Source organism: Homarus americanus, unplaced genomic scaffold, assembly GCF_018991925.1.
Source record: "Homarus americanus isolate GMGI-L3 unplaced genomic scaffold, GMGI_Hamer_2.0 scaffold32929, whole genome shotgun sequence".
Taxonomy (NCBI): Eukaryota; Metazoa; Arthropoda; class Malacostraca; order Decapoda; family Nephropidae; genus Homarus; species Homarus americanus.
Genome location: NW_024737097.1, coordinates 20622759 through 20645067, shown reverse-complemented (window position 1 = coordinate 20645067; position 22309 = coordinate 20622759). Strand labels below are relative to the sequence as shown.

The window sequence follows — 22309 nt, the reverse complement described above, 5'->3', positions numbered from 1 at the left end:
ATTGTCTTCCAAGATCTGCAACTGCTTATCAACTTCCCTCAGGATATAAGAAAAAACAGAAGTGGGAAGCTCTCGTGGTTTTGCATCCTTGACTTCATCATCTTCCCCAGCAGCAACAAGTTGTTGTAGATCAGCTGTAGAGAGGTCTTCACAGTGGGACTCGAGCAGTTCCTCAACATCAGCACTTTTCACTTCAGCAAAGCCAACTTGCTTTGCAAGAGAAACACAATTTCCTTTTATTTTTGGGAGCTCCTCTGATGCATCAAAGCCGGTAAAATCATGAATTAAATCTGGGAGAAGCTTCCGCCAAACTCCACTCAAGCAGTCCTTACTTACATCACCCCAGGCCTCCACAATGATGTCAATTGCATGCTTGATGTTGAAACTTTTCCAAAACTGAAGAACACTGGCCTTATCATTTCCTTCCTCAGTAGCTGCAATAAGTTTTTTAAATGTACGCCTCAAATAATAGGCTTTGAAGGCTGCTATTACTCCTTGGTCCATTGGTTGAAGGAGAGATGTTGTATTTGGAGGTAGAAAGAGCACTTTGATATTGTCAGAAAGCTCAGCAATGGTGGGAGGGCGGCTTGGCGCATTATCTAAAAAGAGGCAAACCTTAAAATTTATATTCTTCTTCTTGCAATAATTTTTAAAAACATTTTCAAAAACATCCACAAGAAGGTCAGAAAAAATTTGTCCCATCATCCAACTTTTTTTTGCTTGACCTAAAGTGAACACCTAGAGTAGACTTTATGTAACCCTTTAAAGCTCGCGGGTTGACAGAGTGATACACCAGCACAAGCTTAAGCTTTAAGTCTCCACTAGCATTTGCACCCAACAACACTGTTACGCGGTCCTTCGCAGCCTCAAAGCCTGGAGCATGTGCTCCATTCTTGGATATGTAAGTTCTTGTTGGCATGCGCTTCCAGTATAAACCTGTTTCATCCAAATTAAAAATTTGGTCTAAGGTGTAGCCTTCTTCCTGAATCAATTTCTTTACAGTGGGAGGAAATGCCCGCGCACTTGCTTCGTCGGCACTTGCTGCTTCACCACATAACTTTACATTATGAAATGCATAGCGGTTCTTAAAACCATAAAACCATCCACTACTAGCACTAAAGGCAACCACATCAGGATTTTCAGCTTTTTTTTCTTTAGGTCCTCATATACTGATAAGGTTTTCTCTTTAATGGTGAGGAAGCTGGTCCCAGATCGCTTTTTTGTTTGATCTTCTATCCAAACACTTAGAAGCCATTCCATCTCCTCAAGTTCCTTTGGCCGTGATCTCACACTTTTCCTAGCACTCAAGGTTTTTCCAGCAATACAGCTTGCTTTAATCTTTGCTCCATTGTCTCTAATGGTGCGTAAAGTAGACTCCTTTATTCCCGTTGCACGCACAATTTCACATGTTCTCTCCTTATTTTCAAAACGCTTGACAACATCAAGCTTTTCTTCAAGTGTTATAGCCTTTCTTTTACAATCACCACCAGAAATGCGATCACCAGAACACATCCCGGAGATATTCTTCTTTTCCATAGTCACAAAATTGGAGAAACAGAAAGCAAAAATCACTGAGGACGCTTAAAAACTTCCCACGCATTTCAAACTGATCGTGTGTGTGATGTAAACAGAGAGCGTGGGTGTAAAACGCTACGTATTTTGTTTTTCTCTCTTATTTAAAATTTTACAATTTACATATACTCTACAGGTATACTGTATACATAAATATTACATAAATTACTTCTGCAATTCTTCACAAACAAAACACATAAATCAACTGAACATGTGATGTCGAACGTGAACTGTAAACACTGCATAACCCCGCGCCAAGCGACAACAACGGTTCGAGTGGAATCGCGTTACAGCCAACACGCATTCGCGTTTTACAAATATTGCTCTTCTATTCATCAATCGCGTTACAGCCAATTAGCGTTGCCAAAACACATGTTATAGCAGAACTCACTGTACTCTTTAGTTAAAAAAAAAAATTTTCACCAAACTACTGGTGCTAAAGAAGAACAGCCTATAGTTTCTACGGCACTTCATCTGTTTTCTTCCTACAGTACAGTATCAGTTTCGGCTAAAGCATTACTGATATTTATATTTCTTGAAATTAAAATTTCATACCCAAGGACAGCAATTTTTTTTTAATTAAAAAAGCGTTAAAGCTGAGCAGTTTTCACTGAAAAGAGGGTATGTGTCCTTCCTACTTTACATCTTGATAAACACTGAGGACTGTGGTGTGAGCTAGGGAATTTTTCCAAAGCCAAAATATTGTAAATGAAGGCTACAGGCATCCTTATAAGCCATACATCCTACTAAATGCTTTCAATTGTAATATGAATACTATAAATAAAACATAATATTGCATAATTGTAATTTCAAGCCATGACACTTGGTAAGTGATACTGTATTGATTATTTATTACTCATAAGATTAAAATGAGGGCACTAAGGATTGCCATACCCCAGCACATATGAAGGCAAGTAGGCACAGACTTCAAGTATCATCTGGTCAATCAATCAAAGTACCATCTTCATGTAAGAGAGTTGTGGACCAGTTCTTCACTCTAAACGTTTTCAGCTCTTTCTGGTGTCTGCTGAAAGTGTCCATGCTTCTGATCCACAAAACATTCCTGATTCTATATCACATTTCAGCAGCTTTTCTTTCTCAAAATGAAGTTAATGTCCCTTTTTATTGGCTCTTTTAGATTATTAAATGCTAGTGTATTTGCCCTTGTCTTATAGACATAACTATTTATATAAATATGGGTTAATATACTTGAAGCGTGTAACTATCACCCCCTGTAATTTTCCATAGCTGTGAGGTAGCATGTTCAAAGCACGTGATGACGCACAAGGTGTCTCCAGAATACACCAAGGTCAGCTAACTTGGGCTTGACCCACGGACAGTATCTACTCAGTTCTCACTACAGCTCTCACTTAGAGCCTATCCTTGATAGCTCCGTCCTTCCCCTCACAGTTAGTGACTATTACGGTGATTATCCTTTGGACAGTGTACATAGACTTTTGATAATAAAGTAAGAAAAGTAATATACAGTATAAGTCCAAAAACCCGGATGCCAGAAATCCAGACCACCCGAGAATCCGGATTTTTCGAAAACTCACTTTTTTTTTTTTAATTTAGCGGGCTTTTGTGCGCTTTTGCACATGCGTGAGTGCCACAGCTGCACACCGACAACAAGCGACCACGCGGTCGCCACTTTAAAACGAGCAATCAAACTGTGACAACGTATGTAATTTTGAGTCCTACTCTTTCCATTAAAAGAGTACTGTACAAGCCCATAATAATGGCTCTTAAGGTAGATAAACTTCGTTGTGTGAAGAGAAAGAAGAACACGTTGAAATTGAATGACAAACTTGAAATAATTAAGAAAATAGAACGTGGTGTGAGCAATACTGTTCTAATGGAAACATACGACATTGGAAAGTCTACAATTTATGATATAAAAGAGGCAAAGAATAAAATTCTAGAATTCACAGCTTTTTCTTTAAAACTGCTCGTTTTGATAAATGAAGCATGCTATATTTCCTAATGAATAAACTATCAAAATGTACCTGTTCATTTCTTCTTTATTCCTCCTTAAATTTGAATTTTAAAAGTACTGCCTGAGAATCCGGAAAATCCGAAAATCCGGACCAACCCAATCCCCAAGCAGTCCGGATTTTTGGACTTCTACTGTATTGGATTTTGCTACTAAATCCGATAAACATTTATCTATGTTCTAGTTTGGCTAGAATATAAGGTAACAGCTTCACCAGTGCCTGTTACGAGTGTTAACATCCAGCAAGGTTGTTACACATATGACAGCTTCACAAGTAGTGTCATCCAACAAGTAACAGTCACTTAACAGTTAAACAGTTGGTAACGGTAGAGATAATTTGTTTCTCCCCATCACTGTGTTACACTGTTACTAGAATTTAGTGTTACACTAGTTTTGCTTAACCTATTCTTGTTTTGAATTATTTTGCACTCCTACCTTCACGTGTAAGGTTACTTCCCAAATACACAAAATTTTCCTTTTGTTTAAATTTCCTGTTGTCTGCCATAATTTATGTTTTAGGATTTATTTCCATTCTGGAAACAACCATTATTATAATTACAGCCTTAACTCTTAACCCATATTCTTCACCTTTTTGTAATTCCTCTTCAGTATCCGCGATAAGAGCGATATCATCGACATAGCATATTTGTGATACTGTATTATTTTACCATTAGCTTTTATTTCTTCAATGTTACTTAGAGCTTTTCTCATTAAAAAAATTCTGATTAAGCCTCGTTTTACTCCCTGTCAACTGGTAAAGAAACACTAAAAAAAATTTTGAAACTAATTTGTTTCCATATTTATATAAACAAATACTGTAGATTACCTGAGCAGCAGCCATTTCTTTCTCCTGACGTAACTGAGTCAGATTTTTGGTAAAATCTTCTGCTGCTTTCTCTAACTTAGCAACCTCTGCCTCTAACTGATTGCTCCGACTCAAAGCCATCCTGTAATCTTTTTCTACTGATACTGTCTGAAATCAAGAAGTTTATGTTAATATCCAATACAAATAAAGTATAATCAAATCATCAATATGTAAGTGAAGTAAAGGTCAATTTACATACTTACTTATACAGTACACTCTCGATTTAACGGAATCCGATTTAACAAACTCTCAATTTAGCGGCAGGAATTTTTTCCATTTTTGTTTCCGTTCGATTTAGTGAACTAGTTCGCGAAATCGAGACTAATTCTGTTAATTCGCTCAAACTTACAGAGACACCTCAGACACATGATACAGTAAAACCGACTTCAGCCTATGACAAATGTACTAAATGTATAAAAACAATAAATAATGATATAAAAAACAACATTCCCCATCTTAACAGAAAGCATTTATGATACTGTTATCAGTAACATATAAAACCACACAGGAAAAGGGAAACACTGGAGCACCTTAGCTTTTGTCTTTATTCAAGACATCTTCAGAGGCAAATGAATTTACAGGGACTGAGAGGCTTACATACAATGAGTGACCTTACATAACATCAGGTCAGGTCAATAATATGGGATCCACTAATCCACACACCACCTCCACTGCAAATGAAAGAAGAGCTTATAAAAAAAATGGAAGACATAACAACAGGTCAGGTCAAAAACATGAGACCCACTAATCATCTATCCTACGTCCACCTCAAATGCTTTCAAAGCATATTTAACCAGGGCCGTCTCAAGGCATAGCAGGAGTAGGCCCCCAGCCCATTGGGGCCCCCTGATGCCTCCTTCAGGAATTTAGTTCAAAATATCTGAGGCTGGCCGAGTGTGAATTTTTCAAGTTATCTGCCGAATTAAGAACCTTTATAAAGAAAATTTGAACCTTAAAAAGTATTACAATACATTAATTATTACTGCTTTCTTGATATTTTCTACATACAAAAACATAATTAATTCTTGTTCTGCTATTATAGTTTATTTCCTGACATATTTCCTATACTACCCACTATCACAATTCAGTTCATCACACACATTACGACACCGCCATCACCACGACGGACACTGGGACACTCCCAACTCCCGGGGCCCATCCGCCAAAAATATTACTTTGACCTTAGACACACAAGCTTAAGGCTGAATTCCCTAAAAGTCCTTCGCATTTTTTTTCTTTTTAGTTTTCACAGGTGTAGAATACAGTGGTCCCTCGGTTAACGAGCACAATTCGTTCCAGAAGGTTGCTCGTTAACCGAAATTTTTTTTAACCGAAACCATTGTTTCAATGGGTTTTTGGGTAATTGGTTCCAGCTCACCGAAAATTACATACAAACTAAAAATAAATGCAATAAAGTACACTTATTTTGAGGTGTGCATGTAGAAGGCTCCTGGCTGATGATGATGATGATGGGAATTAGAATGGGGGTGGAGGAGAAGGGAGAAGAGAAGGCATTGGGGTGGAAGAGAAGTCACCCCATGCTGCCATTTCACCCATAAAATTTTAGTTCACTTGGTGTAATTCAAGATTATTTTCTTTAAATCAACACTAAACTGTATATTATCAATATACCTGGATCATGCGCACCTACAGTAGAGTGATTTACTTGCATATTATCAATATATATAATATATTTAAAAATGACCAATAATTTGACTGGAAACTCAGAAAAAAGCATTTACCGTATATACTCGTATATAACCCCCCCCCCCTCATTTATAGGTCGACCCTGATTTTTTGACCAAGAAATCGTTAATTTATGATATTCCTCGTTTATAGGTCGACCCAAGTTTTTGAGGGTAATGGAACAACAAAACCTTCAGTAAAAACACTCTACGTCCTATAAACTGAGGCTCGCCGTGCCTGAAACACCGAGTGCCGAAGGCAAATTGTTTACTATTTATTATTACGACATTTTACACTGAAACGCGGGTAGTTTCAACAAAAATATTGTATATCTCCATTCAAGTATTAATTCAAGTCAATTAGGAGGGAATATTATTGTAGCACAACAATTTTTTAACTGAAAACCATTCGAAAAGCAATTACGGTAACATCTTTTGAACGAAAGAAAGCAAAAGTCATTGTTTTCGTCACGATTTTATCCCACTTTCCACTGTAATACGTACGTCATTTCAGCAAAAATATTACATTTCCGTAAATGCATTATATCAAGCACAGTATGAATAGAATATCATTGTAATATAACAGTATTTTAACCGAAAACTATTGAAAAAACGAGTAACATCTCAAGAACATCGGAAGCTTAGGTAAAGTCTTTTGTTTTCGTCATGTATTTTATCCTATTTTACATTGAAATACATCACGTTTCAGCAAAACTACTATTTATTTCCGAGAATATATTCATTCAGGCACAGTTTAGGTAAATTATACATGTGATGTAACAGTTTTTTAACTGAAAACAATTCGAAAAACACGTACCCTCTAGCCCTGTTCAAGGATAGGACTGGGAGGAGCTGTTTGTTACTATGACAAGGAAAATGATTTTGATGGATTTTAATGAAAATATTCAGAAATATGGTATCGTAGTATTTATTCAAGTCAATTAGGATAGAATATTATTGCAATACAACAGTTTTTTAACTGAAAACCATTCAAAAAGCGATTACGGTAACATGTTTTGAACGAAAGAAAGCAAAAGTCATTGTTTTCGTCATGATTTTATCCCACTTTCCACTGTAATACGTACGTCATTTCAGCAAAAATATTACATTTTTGTGAATGCATTATATCAAGCACAGTATGAATAGAATATCATTGTAATATAACAGTATTTTAACCGAAAACTATTGAAAAAACGAGTAACATCTCAAGAACATCGGAAGCTTAGGTAAAGTCTTTTGTTTTCGTCATGTATTTTATCCTATTTTACATTGAAATACATCACGTTTCAGCAAAACTACTATTTATTTCCGAGAATATATTCCCTTCAGGCACAGTTAAAGTAAAATATACATGTGATGTTACAGTTTTTTAACTGAAAACGATTCGAAAAACACATGTACCGTCTAGCTGATACGCAAAAGCTGGTGGTGCATCGTGCATCGTTGTAAACAATAGGAGGTTGAAGTGGATTACTGGGTATTATATTAAATGTGAAATATCGAAAAGGTTTTTATTACCGGTATTTTTTGTAGATCAATGGGTACTGTGATACCGTATATGATATGATAAGTTAGCCTGTGCTAAGAACTTCAACATAGACTACTGAAAGCACGTTGTAAGGTAATTTAGCCTATTGTAAGTTGGTGAGCTTCATCTGCTGAAGGAACTGCACAACTTTTCATTACTAATTGGTACATATTTCACGTATCCATTGTTTACTGGCAGTAAATGGTAAATATTTTTCATGTCTGAAGCTAAAAGTTGTTCCTCGCCCTTCCCATCATGCACGGGTTCAACCTAACAAAACTATTACGCATGTAGAGGTCGACCCCTTATTTTTTGCCTAAAAATTTTGTCTTAAAAACTCGAACTACACACGAGTATATACGGTATGTTGAAGAGTCTCAAACAAGATGTTCCTTCCTCTGAACCGGTAAACAAATTGACGCCAAGCTTGGTGTGTTGAGTAGCTGTTTGGCGCACAAAAAACTAGTTTCCTGTACTTCAATTATGTTCAATAATTGTTAAAATGACTAAAAAATTTAATATAAAACTTTTAAAATTATTAAATAGTACAACCTTCTTGATATTTACTAAAATAGTAAGGAATTTAAGCCCTAAAACCGATTACTATATTGGTGGACTAATACTACAGCTGCTGAGCAGGCAAATGCAGGGGAAAACATGTTGGGAAAAATTTGTAAGGATTTCGTTAACCGAAATTTTTTCGTTAACCGAAGTGAAGAATCTTATGGAAGGTAATTCGTTAACTGAAATTTTGTTAACCGAGGCGCTCGTTAACCGAGGAATCACTGTATATCAATCCGGTGAGATGGAAGATGAAGCCACAGTCAGCGATCAAACGCAGTACCCAGGACAGGAACACTACAGGTTTGATCGCGTTGGTTTTCTCGTCTCCGATCTCTTGCAATTCACCCTTCAGTCGTGTCGAGGCTACAGTAGAGTAGCTAGGGACTCAATCACAGTGAGTGAGACTGAGCGATACCATAATACCATTGTCTGTAACTTTCAATGTGGTCCAAGTGAAAGTATTTATGAGGCGCCGTATCAAGCTATAGAGGCTATGCATTATCAAACTAAACAAGTAAGGGAGGCCCTGCTGAATATGATGAACAAAGTCACAGACCTTGTGACAGGGATAAAGGCCCAGTCCACTGGCGGAGGAAGTTGGGTCTTACCATTTTTTTATATGCACCGTGGCATGATATTACATTCTGAAACAAATACAAGAAGTGAGCAAACTCTTGCAGTCTACTACCATGCAGCTTGATGTGGCTATGAGCTTACTGAAGAATACTAAAGCCCCCCTGGTGAGCTATTGTGAGAATTGATTTGTCTCAGCACAAGCATCAGCTAAGGACATGTGCAAGGAATTGAATGTGGAGGCTGTGTTAAAGGAAAAGAGACTTTGAATGACGAAGAAACACTTTGGATATGAAGCTGCAGATGAGCCAATTTCTGATGCTTTGAGAAGATTAGAAGTCTTTTTTCAATACAGTGGTCCCTCGGTTAACGAACACAATTCGTTCCACAGTCGTCCGTTAACTTTAAAATTTTGTTAACCGAATCCATTGTTTCTATGGGATATTGGGTAATTGGTTTCAGCTCACAGAAAAGTATATATACAAAGTAAAAAAATAATGCAGCAAAGTACACTTACTTTGAGGTGTGTATGTAGAAGCTTCCTGGTTGATAATGATGATGGGAATTAGAAGTGGGGGTGGAGGAGAAGGGAAAAGATAAGGAAGTGGGGATGGAGGAGAAATCACCTTTCAGGGGAGCCATGCTTGATGCAGCCATTTCACCAATAAAATTTTAAGTTCACTAGGTGTAATTCAAGATTATTTTATTTAAATCAACACTGCACTGCGCTATATATTATCAATATGTTAACTAAATTTCAGATTGACCAATAATTTCAATGTAAAAATGCAAAAATATTCAAGACACCAACAAAATCGATGTTCACTCCACTGTAAACAAAGCCAAACTGACGCCAGGTGGTTGAATCAAGCGGTTGATGGGCGCACAAAAAACTAGTTCCCTGTACTGCATATACTATCAATATGTTAACTAAATTTTAAAATGACTAATAATTTTAATATAAAAAATGCACAAATATCAATGAGCACAACTTTCTTGATATTTACTCCACTGGAAACGAATGTAAACATAAAACAACTTACTGAATTGGCAGACTAGCCCATCAGCTGATGCTCACAACAAAACGTGTTGTTCGTAAGAATTTCGTTAACTGAAGTTTTGTTCGTTAACCAAATTGAAGATCCTTATGGGAGGTAATTCGTTAACCGAAATTTCGTTAATCACCCCGTTCGTTAACCGAGGGACCACTGTACTGTGATAGACTCTGCCATCACATCACTCAATGAAAGGTTCCTGGGCCTGGGAGAAGTTAGAGACAAATTTGGAGTTCTCTTTCACTTCAAAGAACTGTCCATTGATTCACTCGCAACACAGCGTCAGGAGCTGAGTGACACCCTGAGCTATGGTGGAGAGTCAGATAATGATGGAAAAGAACTAGCCTATGAAATGAGAAATTTACCACTTACCTTCTGAAAATATGACAACATTGGAACTTCTTAAATATATACATGAAAAGCAAATTAAAGACCTTGTAGTGGCCTACTCTCACTACAACCGCTCAGCTGTCTCGCCTCTCCCAATCAGCAGTGAGTTCCATACCACAGCCTTAGCTCCTGAACCACTCGCTGATAGGCCACTTACCGTCCCCGCCTCAGCCAGTCAGCAGCGAGTTCCAGACCACAGCTTCTGCCCCCAATTCGCTCGATGATTGGCCAGCTGCCGGCCTCGCCTTAGCCAACCAAGGGTGCCTTTCAACAAAACTGCTGGAAATAATACCCCTTTCATACCTCTCCTAAAAAACAAAATAATAAAGATCACAAACCTGAGCTAATGCTTTATCCAGAGATGCCTGCAGAGAGTTTTGGGTGTTGCGGGCAAGGGTTTCTTGTTGCTGGAGTTTTGTCTGTAAGTCACGCATTTGACGTTCTGTGGATGAAATACCGATTTGATAGATAAAACTAACAATTGTTTTAAGTAACAGATGAATGAAAAATAAAACTTAATTTAACAAAAAACATAAAAATATCATGAATTATGGTCCTTCACAACAATGAACCTAGTTTTAAATACGTACAGTACAGTATACGGTAATCTCCAAGTTAGTCAGAATAATTGGTGCAGAGCGGTTCTGGTTTTGACAGATTTCTGGGTATGCTCACAAATTTTCTCATCCCCGATAAAAATCGCACATTTCCAGAATTTTGGGGGCACTGGTGAATGTTTCCGCATCAGACTGCAATTGGACAGACATAGTAGCTTTCAGGTATGTTTATGTGTTTGTCTCTAAGGGAGTTGCTCCACTTCCCTTAACGGAACTCTCCTTTTGAGGAATGGTATCCCCATCCTATTTAGGACACGTCCGTACAAACAACCAAGTCTGTTTTAGAGGGAACCCAGGGAGATGAACGGATTAGATTGTCCAAATTTGTCCACCATGACAGATGAATCTTATCTGAACAGGGAGAGAAGAAGCAAAATTTTTGTTTCTGTGAAGCAACTTCGACCCCAGATGAGTTAGTTGCTTCTTTCTTAACTTGCCCAAAGGTACTACTATGGTGGCAAAATTCAACAGGTCCAGTAGTTTTTCCCAAACGTGCCAAGAAATCTCTTACTTTACACAAAAGGCTTCTACTTGGTTTATCACATGTTACCTTTGCTTCTGGTAGACTGACTGACTGCTTTTTGGTGTCCCAATGGAGACCTAACCAATCCAATTTCTGACATGGTATGAGATTGGATTCGACCTGGTTTATCTTTAATCTTAAGTTTTAAAAGAGTACTAGTGTACGTTGGGTCGCCCTTTGACAGTCTTCGAAAGAGTTTCCCCACTATCAGCCAATTGTCTAGATAAGCAAAAGTTCTTATGCCCTCCTTCGCAGAGGATTTCCCTGGGAATGTTCGCCAGTTTTGCAAACACTTTTGGTGCAATTATTAGGGTGAATGGCATCACTGTTAATTGATAACTTACATCCCCCACTGCAAACACTAGAAACTTTCTGTACCTGGGAGCAACAGGCACGTGATAATGGGCATCTTCGAGATCCACTTTTGAGATCCAAGCATTGGGCGGAAGTAGATGCTTCAGATGATCATCTTGATTTTTTTATTTTTTTTTTTTTAATGAACTTGTTCAGGATGGAAAAATCTAAAATCCACCTCAACCCACTCACAGAATTACAAATTCTGTAAGGGTGTTGGTTTCTGGCCACTTCTTTTGTAACACTAGCGGAGGGTGCCTAAACCAAGTCCATGTGAGGCCCCCTTTGATTGTCTTGTACACCCATAAGGAAGAAGTCCACCTGTTTTCCCAACCCCCTAGACGACCCAGCTGTCTGGCTTCATTAGGAGAGAGTGATCGCTGATGTGGTGGAATAAGGTCTCCTTCCACTTCTGAACAAACGGCCACCCTTACTATGTCATGAATTGTTTCCTCCTCTAGTTTCCTTTATGTTGATAACTGAACCTAGCAGCTGGTCCTGTTCCACTGTTAAACCTTCCTTTTTTAAATTTCCGAAAGGTCTTGGGACTCCTGGGAACAGTAATATTAATAGCTTGTTCAACAGCTGGTCTATACTTAACTAATGCTTATTCCTCAAACAAAGCAGGAGAAAGAGGATAGAACATAGCAATAAATAAGCACTACCACTTAAAGCATTATTAGTGGCTTGCTTCTTTAGCTGGGCATTTAGTTTTAGGGCTTTCAACAACATTTCCATAAATGAGTTGTACAGGGAATATGGGATCCCTTGTATAGCAGCACCAAAACATGTGTCCACTTCTGAACTGTCCTCATAGTCCAGCACCAACTTAGTCAATAACTGACGCATCATGATTGAAGACCAAATATCCGCTGCCGACTTCCTAAATTTGATCTCTTCTTGCAACAGTGCAGAAGCAACTGGTTTCAAATTTATTTCATTGGATATGCCAGCATATTTTGGAGATGATAAATACTGGGAAAGTTCATATAAGGAACTCTTTTTGTCATTGCATTGGAACTTCAAAACACTAAACTTGTGAGCATTCCTGTCTGAAGGAATGAATGTTAAGTCTTTCAATATATTAGCCCAGACTTAATCTATTTCAGAGATCATTTTGGGGCAAATATCAGGCCAAGAACAATGAATGATGACCCACAGTTGCTTGGCCTTCCTTTCTCTTTTTAAGTACCGAGACATCAGGAAGTTTAAAAACATTTTCATAAGGAATCCAGACTCAGATGTGGTTGAAAACAAAGAAGACTTAGGTCTTACCAATGTTACCCAAGGCCTGTTTGGATCATCCTAACACTCAATGTTATCCATCAGTTGCATGGCAGTCAACAGCAGCCTGTTTCTGCTCATAGTAACCAACACTTTTGCCCCAGGTGGAAGAGGTTGCCAAAATGGGGACAGGATGAAGTCAGTCTCAACAGGTTCTCCTTGCTCTAGTGACTGAACACTGTTAGTACCAACTTCCTCATCCTGATCCTGGAATCTACTAAAATCAGGCTGACTAGATAAGAGGTTCTTACCTTAAATATCCAATAACCTACTCTTCTTAGCAGAAGCAGGTTGGTCTAACTGGGGATTAAGTCTCTTACCTATCACCCATAATTCTAAACTTTCTGCCAACTTGGGATCTTTCTAGTGTTTAACAATTAGAATTTTGCTCTCCAAGGCCTTATTCCATCAATTTTTAATTTGTATCTTTGATAATTCCTTCTTATCTCCTGCAGCTTGATTAATTTAAAAAATCTGATCATAACAAACTGCACAATCCAATGGTGAAAACTGGTTGTCTGAGACACAGCTGCCATGAATTATGCAAGCCAAATGGGGATCTAACTTGGTAAGCCAAGTTGCCCTACTTCCTTGATAATTACATGTAGTATGGTCCCCTTGGGTCCTGGGTGAAACTACTACTACTACTGACAGACATTTCTTTGTATGTAGTGTATGAGCTGAGCTCTCCATTCCTTGCAGCTCCTCACTCAACACGAGTTCCCCAGGGACCGTTCCATGGTCTCCTCCATCATCTAGCAGTCCAGAGAACTGTCTTTGATCCTCCAGTTGCACATCACTGATCTAAACTAGGAGGAACACTATGAGTCACATTGTTTCATAATAATAATAATACAAGGGCGATTACATTTTCTCCCAAACATAATCAATATGTCTCGTAACTGTGATATATTAGTAAGTTATTTCATTTAATATCTCTTATTGTTATATAAGTCACCAGTGTGACAATCATAAACAACTAACTCACTATATCATACACCTTTCCCTTCTCTTATCTCAATTATCCCTCAGCTCAATGAACTTTGTTTCTTAATCAAGCTAACTTTATTTAAAGCACTTATATTTTGGAGGATCACCAAGTCCTCTATTTGTTGCCAATAAGGGTGCACAGACATCACCGCTTCAACTAATCATGCTTGAGCGATGATGTCTGAGTGAGCATCAAGTCACCTGGAAGGGTTGACAGTGCTAACATCATTCACCATTACTTTAGCAAGATGTATTGGGCTGAGAATTCCACCCTAAATGGTTTTCATTCAACCCATACTGAGGATACTAGGTTCATCCCAACATAACTCTTGATTGCTAGTAAGACCGGAGGTCAGCATCCGGAAGGATCACTAAGACTAGCAGCCTCGCTAAAGTTCACCTGGAAAGGCTGAACCCGTTACTGAGGACATGAATAAAATAGAGCTTTGAAGAGAAAACTTAACTCTGGCCTGAACGCTAAGAGTACAACATAACTCTAAATTGCTAGTAAGACCGGAGCGTCCGGAAGGATCACTAAGACTAGCAGCCTAAGTAAAGTTCGCCTGGATAGGCGAAACCCGGTACTGAGGACATTAATAAAATGGAGCTATGAAAACTTAACTCTGGCCTGCATGCTGAGAGTAATCAGAAAACCCAAGGCGGAAGCCCGAAGTTTCGTCAATGAACATGAGAAGAGGGAGAGGGATGGCCACATACATCATGGTATTCATTATTTGCACATACCTATATAAAATTGGGAAAAATAATTTTTTTTATACAGTATATAAATCTATATACCCTACAGTGGTCCCTCGGTTAATGAACGGTCCAATTAACAAAATTTCTGTTAACGAATTAGCTCCCATAAGGATTTTCAGTTCGATTAACGAACAAACTTCGATTAACAAAAGCCTTACGAGAAACACGTTTTGTTGTGCACATCAGCTGATCAGCTAGTCCATTACAGTAATCGGTTCTATGTTTACATTCGTTTCCAGTGGAATAAATATCAAGAAGGTTGTGCTCTTTAATATTTTAGCATTTTTTATATTAAAATTATAAGTCATTCTAAAATATAGTTATCATATTGATAATATATGCAGTACAGGGAACTAGTTTTTGTGCGCCAGTCAGCCGCTTAACTCACCCGCCAAAGCTTCTTCTGTTTAACTTTGTTTACAGTGGAAGAAACATCGAGTTTGTTGGTCTCCTGAATATTTTTACATTAAAATTATTGGTCATTCTGAAATTTAGTTAACATATTGATAACATATAGCGCAGTGCAGTGTTCATTTAAATAAAATAATCTTGAATTACAGCTAGTGAACTTAAAATTTTATTGGTGAAATTACTGCATCAGGCATGGGTGAGAATGATGATTCCCCTCAGTGTTCCTCTCCAAAAAGGAGAGAGGATTTTCATGTTATAGAATCTGTCAGTCCAGAGGTTCCTGACATTATTATGGTAGGTGACTTGCCTTCCAAGAAGCATTAAAAATGCTTCTCTTCTCCCTTCTCCTCCAACCCCCCTTCCTTCTCTTCAACCTTCTCCTCCACCTCCCACTTCTAACTCCCATCATCATCATCAACCAGCAACATTCTACATACACACCTCAAAGTAAGTGTACAGTACTGTACAGTACTGCATTTTGTTTATACTTTATAAGTACTTTTCTGTGAGTTGGAACCAATTACCCAATATCCCATTGAATTAATAGATTCGGTTAACAAAATTTTCAGTTAACGAACGACTCTGTGGAACCAATTGTGTTTGTTAACCGAGGGACCACTCTATATATATTCTTTCAGTGAAAACGAGCCCGGAAGGGCATAAAACACAGTCATTCACTGAGTGACCTGAAAGCAGAGGAAATTAGTCACTTAAGATCGACTGCCTTCCTAGAGATAGAAGACGAGCCGTGGTTGCCATGCTTGACCAGACCGTATAAAAAATTGCCCCAAACACAATATCTGAGACACGAATCAAAATAAAAGTCTCTCGATTTCTTCACCGTACTAAGATGTACAAATACCAAAAATAAAATCCTCGTGGCACATAATATTACAGCTATTACAACACAAATTAGAGGTGCTTTCCTTGCGCGTATTTACAGCTGATTCGCCAGGCAAAAAGATGACGGTAGCAGTGTGTGTGATGGAGGGGGTTTTGAGGATTGCAATTAAATGCCAGGTAGCGACGTGTCCTCCTAATATTACGTATTTAAGTAATTATTAGATGTTTTAAATGCCTGTATCAGGGCCGGATTCAGGAGTGGGCAAAGTGGGCAACTGCCCAAGGGCCTCCACAATCTGGGGGCCTCCACATATTACAATATTTTATTTATTTGTTTATTCATTTGGATTATTTTTATTTTCAATCTTTAAAATTCATGTTTATCTATTCCATCACGTAAAACTATGTTCAGCAAGAAGCGTGATAGAAATTAGGCTAGCTACTCCATGAAATTCATGAATACCTGGTTTTCCTATGAAGCGTATGTTTTTAATGAATGCTATTTTTTGTGTTGCTAATAATATATTTAGAATTCCACAAACATATATTGATTAAAAATGAACTACGTGTCTCACTTTTGTGTGTGTGTGGGGAATTTCCACACTATCAATAAATATACAGTTAATTAAAAATTTCTCAATGTTCTAATATCCTCAATATAACTGCATATGGCTTCAAAATTCTCAAAAGAAGTGTTCAAATTTCAAAATTTTCCCGGGGGCTTACAGTGCCCCCCGGAACTCCCAGATATTTAAGTTCGCTTCACTCGCCACCCCACCCTCTTGGGCCTCTACAGGTCTAAATCCAGCACTGGCCTGTATGTCGGCCTGGAGAGTTAAAGCTAGGCATTTACATACCTAGGTATAAAGCTAGAAGTCGCATTCTGGATTGAACAAAAATGGGATTTTACTTTAAAAAAAAATTGTGGTGAACGTATTGGGATCCCCCGTTCATAAGTGCGGGTGATGATAAGTCGGACGATCGTAACTTGGGGACTGCCTGTACCTGTATATCATAAATAAACAGATTATACTACTGCATACACTATACTACACAAATCGGCAGATGCTGCCGTCTTGAGCTTGAACTTCAGGCAGGCCAAATGGTCCTGTACCATGTCCTGAAGCAGGTGTTGTTAATTGTCACCCTCCCCTCATTCCACGAAGGAGAGATTGTTTTTCTGTTATTTTTTTACGGGGAATAGCCCACCTGGCCACAGGTCATCGACCCACAACGGGGCCTAAGAGATGAAAAAATAAGAGTAAAATCAAATTCAAAATAGAAAAGAAAAAGATTATAATAATCTACACCACGAAGATGCTGGAAAACCAGCGTTTTTAAGTGACAGAATGTATGTGTATGGAAACACAAAAGGCAGAGCATTCTAGTGTGACCGACATCCACAGAGAAACTGTGGGCACTGCGGGCAAGACGAGTGTTACGAGCCTGTGGCCTTGCCGGCGGTACACAGGATGCCAAATCCACCGAACATTGCCCGTTAAAGTACCTGTAAAAGAGAAAGTCAAGCAACATTGCGGCAAAGAGAAAGGGAAGAAAGTTTATCAACTAAAGGAGAAGAGTTAATAAGATGAAATGCCTTTGATTCCACCCTATCTAACAGTTGGACAGAAGAAGAGCCACCCTAGATATGAGAACAGTACTCCAAGTCAGGACGAATGAATCCCATATATGCTTGAAGCAACTGCTAAGGAGTGAAGTAGCTACAGCATCTGTACAGCATTCCCAGCTTTTGGGAGGTATGCACTGTATACTGTACATGCACCCTCTACACACTAGCCTACAGTAAGCATACACTGTCCACTATGTCATGTACAGTATTGTCCATATGGTATTTTCACACTTACTGATTTTAACGGTATTCTTGGCGGATTATATACTGGTACAGTAATGTACAGTACTGCACAACACAGATCGTATGTGAAAACAACAGTGAGTGAGCAAACAAGCTTGTACAATGGCAGCAAACAATGTGCTAAAACTGTCATAATGCAGGAGTTTGAGGATATAGGCTGCAAGACACGTACCAGTAGTGGCCAATTGTAGCTCACAAGCACTCTGCACTCTTAGCCTACCCACCCATGCCCCAGGCATGTGTATCTGTGTCTGAAACATGTTGCAATCTCCCAAAAATTAATTCCCATGCCCGGAACAGCGAGATTTTCTCTGACTTTTCTTGAAATGCACATGATTCCATCCTCAGAAACTCGTTCCCATGCCCGGGATGGATATATTTTTCCCAGAATTTCTCAGAAGGCCCAAATTTTTTTCTCCAATTATTGGAGATGTATGTATGTATGTATGTATATACAGTAGACTCGCAACTTACTCGTATTTTTCTTAGCGGGTTCAATTATACGCGGATTACCCCGGGGGTTAGGTTACAGTATTTATTTACTTTTTATTTTTTAATCCTCTTCACCATTGATCAGCTCGTTAGCCACTTGGGCGATCGGTCACGTCTCTGTTACGCACTGTTGGCAAGTACTGCGCATGCACCAGCTCCTGCATGTACCTGAACCTGCTCCAGTGCTTGTCAAGTCTGGCCTTGAAACAGGTCACACTCGGTGCCGTCACAACTCTCACTCCGAAAAAGTTACCCCTCACAGTTTTCTGGACCTGCGGCTTCTTCAACCTTGAGCTGTGGTGCCCTTGTGGGGCGAGCCTCCACCAGTTCCAGATAAGGACACTCAACTGAATTAGGTCCCCCCCTTGACCGTCTGTAGTATATTATAAGACCTAAGAATTTAGTTGCCTGATTCACCTTCTCGCAATAGCCCAAGAACTTCAGCTTATTGCCAACTTACACACCAAGGTCCTTTTCACATTCAGTCGCAATTAATGCAGTTTCTTCGTCCCGTTGGGACATATGATATGCCTCCTTACCATTGGTATGCCTCAGGTGCATCCACTTACACTTCATGACTTTGTATCTTAGCAGCCATTTCTTCTACCATTCTTGAAGCTCACAGAGGTCCTTATGCAGTTCTTCACAGTCTGCTTGATTCTTAATTTCCCAAAATAACTTAGCGTCATCCACAAAAATTTGTATGGAGAAATGTACAACGTCTGGCGTGTCACTGATGAAGCAATCAAACAACAGCAGGCCCAATACACTGCCCTGTGGTACCTAGCCGGTGACAGGACATTTACCCGAATCCTGTACCCTTCCAGTTTAATTTTCAGCCTTCCATGGGGTATGCTGTCGAAAGCCTTGGCAAAATCTAGATATATATTGTCGATATTACCACCCTGTTCCAGAATTTGGGTCCATACATCCAGTACCTTGAGTAATTGAGCTTAGCAAGAGCGTCCCGCCATAAAACCGTGTTGGCAATCTTTACAAGGTTGTTTCGTAGTAGATGTTCCATTATGGCATCTCTTATATTGCTCTCACGTACTTCACATACTATGCTAATCAGGCTCACTGGTCTATAGTTATTTGTGGAGCGGCGATCGCCCTTCTTGAAGATAGGACTCACATAAGCCATTTTCCAATCACTGAGGACCCTTTGCTCATCCAGGCATTTACAAAACAGGATCTTCAGAGGCTCAGCAAGCTAGCTCCAATGGGAATGATACCCAGAGAGGGATGTTGTTTCTCATTCAAACAAGGATAATGGGATACGTATATGAATATTTATAGGTTGTAACTACTGTGCCAGATAAAAATGAAGGTAATGGTCAGTCAAAAACAAACCTGAAGCTCCCCGAATTACTAGAGAAAAATTAAATGAGTGTAAAAGCAGCTAAATATTCATTGCACCATAATAGAAAGGAATGACCTACTTGTACACAACCTAGTAACACCCAGACTGAACTTTGTTCGCTCATCTAAAGACTTAATTCCCAAGCCTAAAATTGGTGAACTTATAAATTACACTTGGTGAATATTTCACACACATCAAATGTAACTACTAATACAATTACTCATCATAATCAATTTGCATTAACATATCAAACATTTCATTCCAATATTTTGTGTACAGTCTTTCACGTTTTGTAGGGTCTTCCTTCCTTTTGATATTTCCTTTCTTCACACTACTTTAGTTCTAGTTATAAAATAGCAAATTTTTCTCTTACCCATGTTCATCATGTCATTCTGTGCTTGGGTAATGTCTGCATTCAGTTCTCGTTCAGATCCTTTGAACTTGTCCTCCAAGTTCTTGCGAGCAGCCTCACTGTTGTGCCTCTGACAGTCCAACTCATTTTGGACTGCTCGTAGACGCTGCTCAGATTTCTCCAACTGAAAAAGTTCATATACTGTATATTGTTATATTCCTGAACTTTTTGCCTCTCCTGTTATCCTATGGAAATTTTGTCCAGAGAAACCTTTATGGTGATCTTAGACCACAAAATTCTTGAGATATTGCACTGAAAAGCACAGTGCTGAACTAATGCTGAAGTCAACTGACAATGAATTCACAAAGATCAGATCATAATTGTGGAGACCAGTATAGTAACTTTCATTGACCTTTGACATACAGTACTACAGATGTTCAGTGGAGTAAAGGAGTTAGAGATAAGGTGGCCAACTAACAAAGGCAGTCCCCTTCAGCTGTGAAAAGTTTTATAAAGATCAGTTCATAAGTGTGGAAGCTGGCGAGATAATTTTTCAGTGACCTCTTTGACTAATTTTGACCTAGCAAGGGCAGCTGTGACTATACTGTACTGTATTTTCAACAGTGCTTAATCAATGTGCATGCTAGTCTAGGAATATGACTTTTTCTGTTAACCTTCGTCTGATGTTAACCAAAATGTTCAATGCTAACTTACTGCCACATCCAACAGCATGTAAATTTGGCATGAACTGTTGATGCTAGTGTGGTAGCTTCCAATGTCCTTTGAGTTAACCTTAGCCAGTCACAGGAAATAAAATGGCCATGAGACCAGAGGTCGCTAGTAAAATGTGATTCCTTCCAACATTGAATATTTTACATTCATTAATTAATACAGTAACTGTAGAAGCTTGATACAATAGGATGACCTTCATCCCTGACATTATCCCAAAAATGATCTGAAAAGTACAGTGTCTATTTTAGGCCTAAGCCAACTACTAATGTAATTACTTTAAAGATGCAATGAAAACTGTGAAAACCAGCGTGTGCACAATCATACAGACACAGACAAATACTCTAACCAAACCAATCAGTATACATTGTATAGTAAATCGTGCATATTTTATTTGGTTGGATTCCCAAAGTCCCTAAGGATTTTAAATCAATAATAACTTTAGAAAACAATGGTTAACGTAATACAGTACATCTCAAAAGTTTTCCCTAAAATTCAACTAACCGCCCCCCCCCCCCCTCCTTGCCCAAAAAAGTGTTAATGTATTTTCAAAATATTTCCACAACAAATCCTATGCGAATAAAAATCACTTAATTATTTTTTTTTTTTTTTATAAAACACATGGGGTGCAACAAATACCTCCCCATCCTCTGAGTTGGTAATTTTACACTTTTGTGATTATGGCACAACACTAACATACACACACACACACACACACACACACACACACACACACAAATAAATAAGACAATACAATACAGGACAGATAGATAGATAACCAGACAGACAGAAAGATAGGTAGGTAGATAGTCTTATGAAAACAAAGATCAAGAAACCCTTATACATTTGGCTAAATGCATAGATAAAAGAGCCTAAATACCTTGCCAGCTGCTTCCTCTGCAGCAGACTTAAATGTGGACAACTGTTCATTTGCAGCTTTAAGAGCTTTCTCTTGAACAGCAAATTCAGTATTTGCTTTATCTATTGCTGTCCGCATGGCTGTTACCTCCTGCTGTAACTTACTCGTATCAGGTGAGGATGAACTTGACGATTTAAGACCTGTAAAGAGAAATTTACTATAATGAGGATTTTTCAGTAATGACCTCCTTAGTACTAATTGCATAGTTCAACAGAATCAAGAAGAGCCATCACTCCATACAATATCCCTTTACAGGCGAGATGAATATTTCCCGGGCAAAATTAATTTGACTTATATGCAGGAATGGCCATCATTCCTAATCTCCCTTATGAGGTATTAATTTCCTTTGTAATTCTCTACAGCAGCGATTTTCAACCAATGTGCCGCGGCACATTAGTGTGCCGCGAAGCATCCGTAGGTGTGCCGCGGGAGTTTAAATAGCATTTGGATACGTTTTGACATTACAGTAAAAGTCCAAAAATCCGGATGCCAGAGATCCAGACCACCCGAGAATCCGGACTTTTCGAAAACTAAATTTATTCGTTTATTTTATTTTTTTAATTTAGCGGGCTTTT

General features: G+C 38.6%; 1 protein-coding gene across 1 annotated transcript in view; it reads right to left on the bottom strand.

Moving 5' to 3' along the window:
* The window catches only part of LOC121873309 (centromere protein F-like), a 145070-nt gene that overhangs the window by 106139 nt on the left and 16622 nt on the right, over positions 1 to 22309 (bottom strand). Inside the window, exons 8-11 of the mRNA XM_042376814.1 lie at positions 21696 to 21874; positions 20108 to 20270; positions 10564 to 10667; positions 4392 to 4538 (exon numbers count right to left, since the gene is read on the bottom strand). Of these exons, the coding sequence (XP_042232748.1) occupies positions 4392 to 4538; positions 10564 to 10667; positions 20108 to 20270; positions 21696 to 21874 (593 nt within the window). The remainder of the gene's footprint in view (positions 1 to 4391; positions 4539 to 10563; positions 10668 to 20107; positions 20271 to 21695; positions 21875 to 22309) is intronic.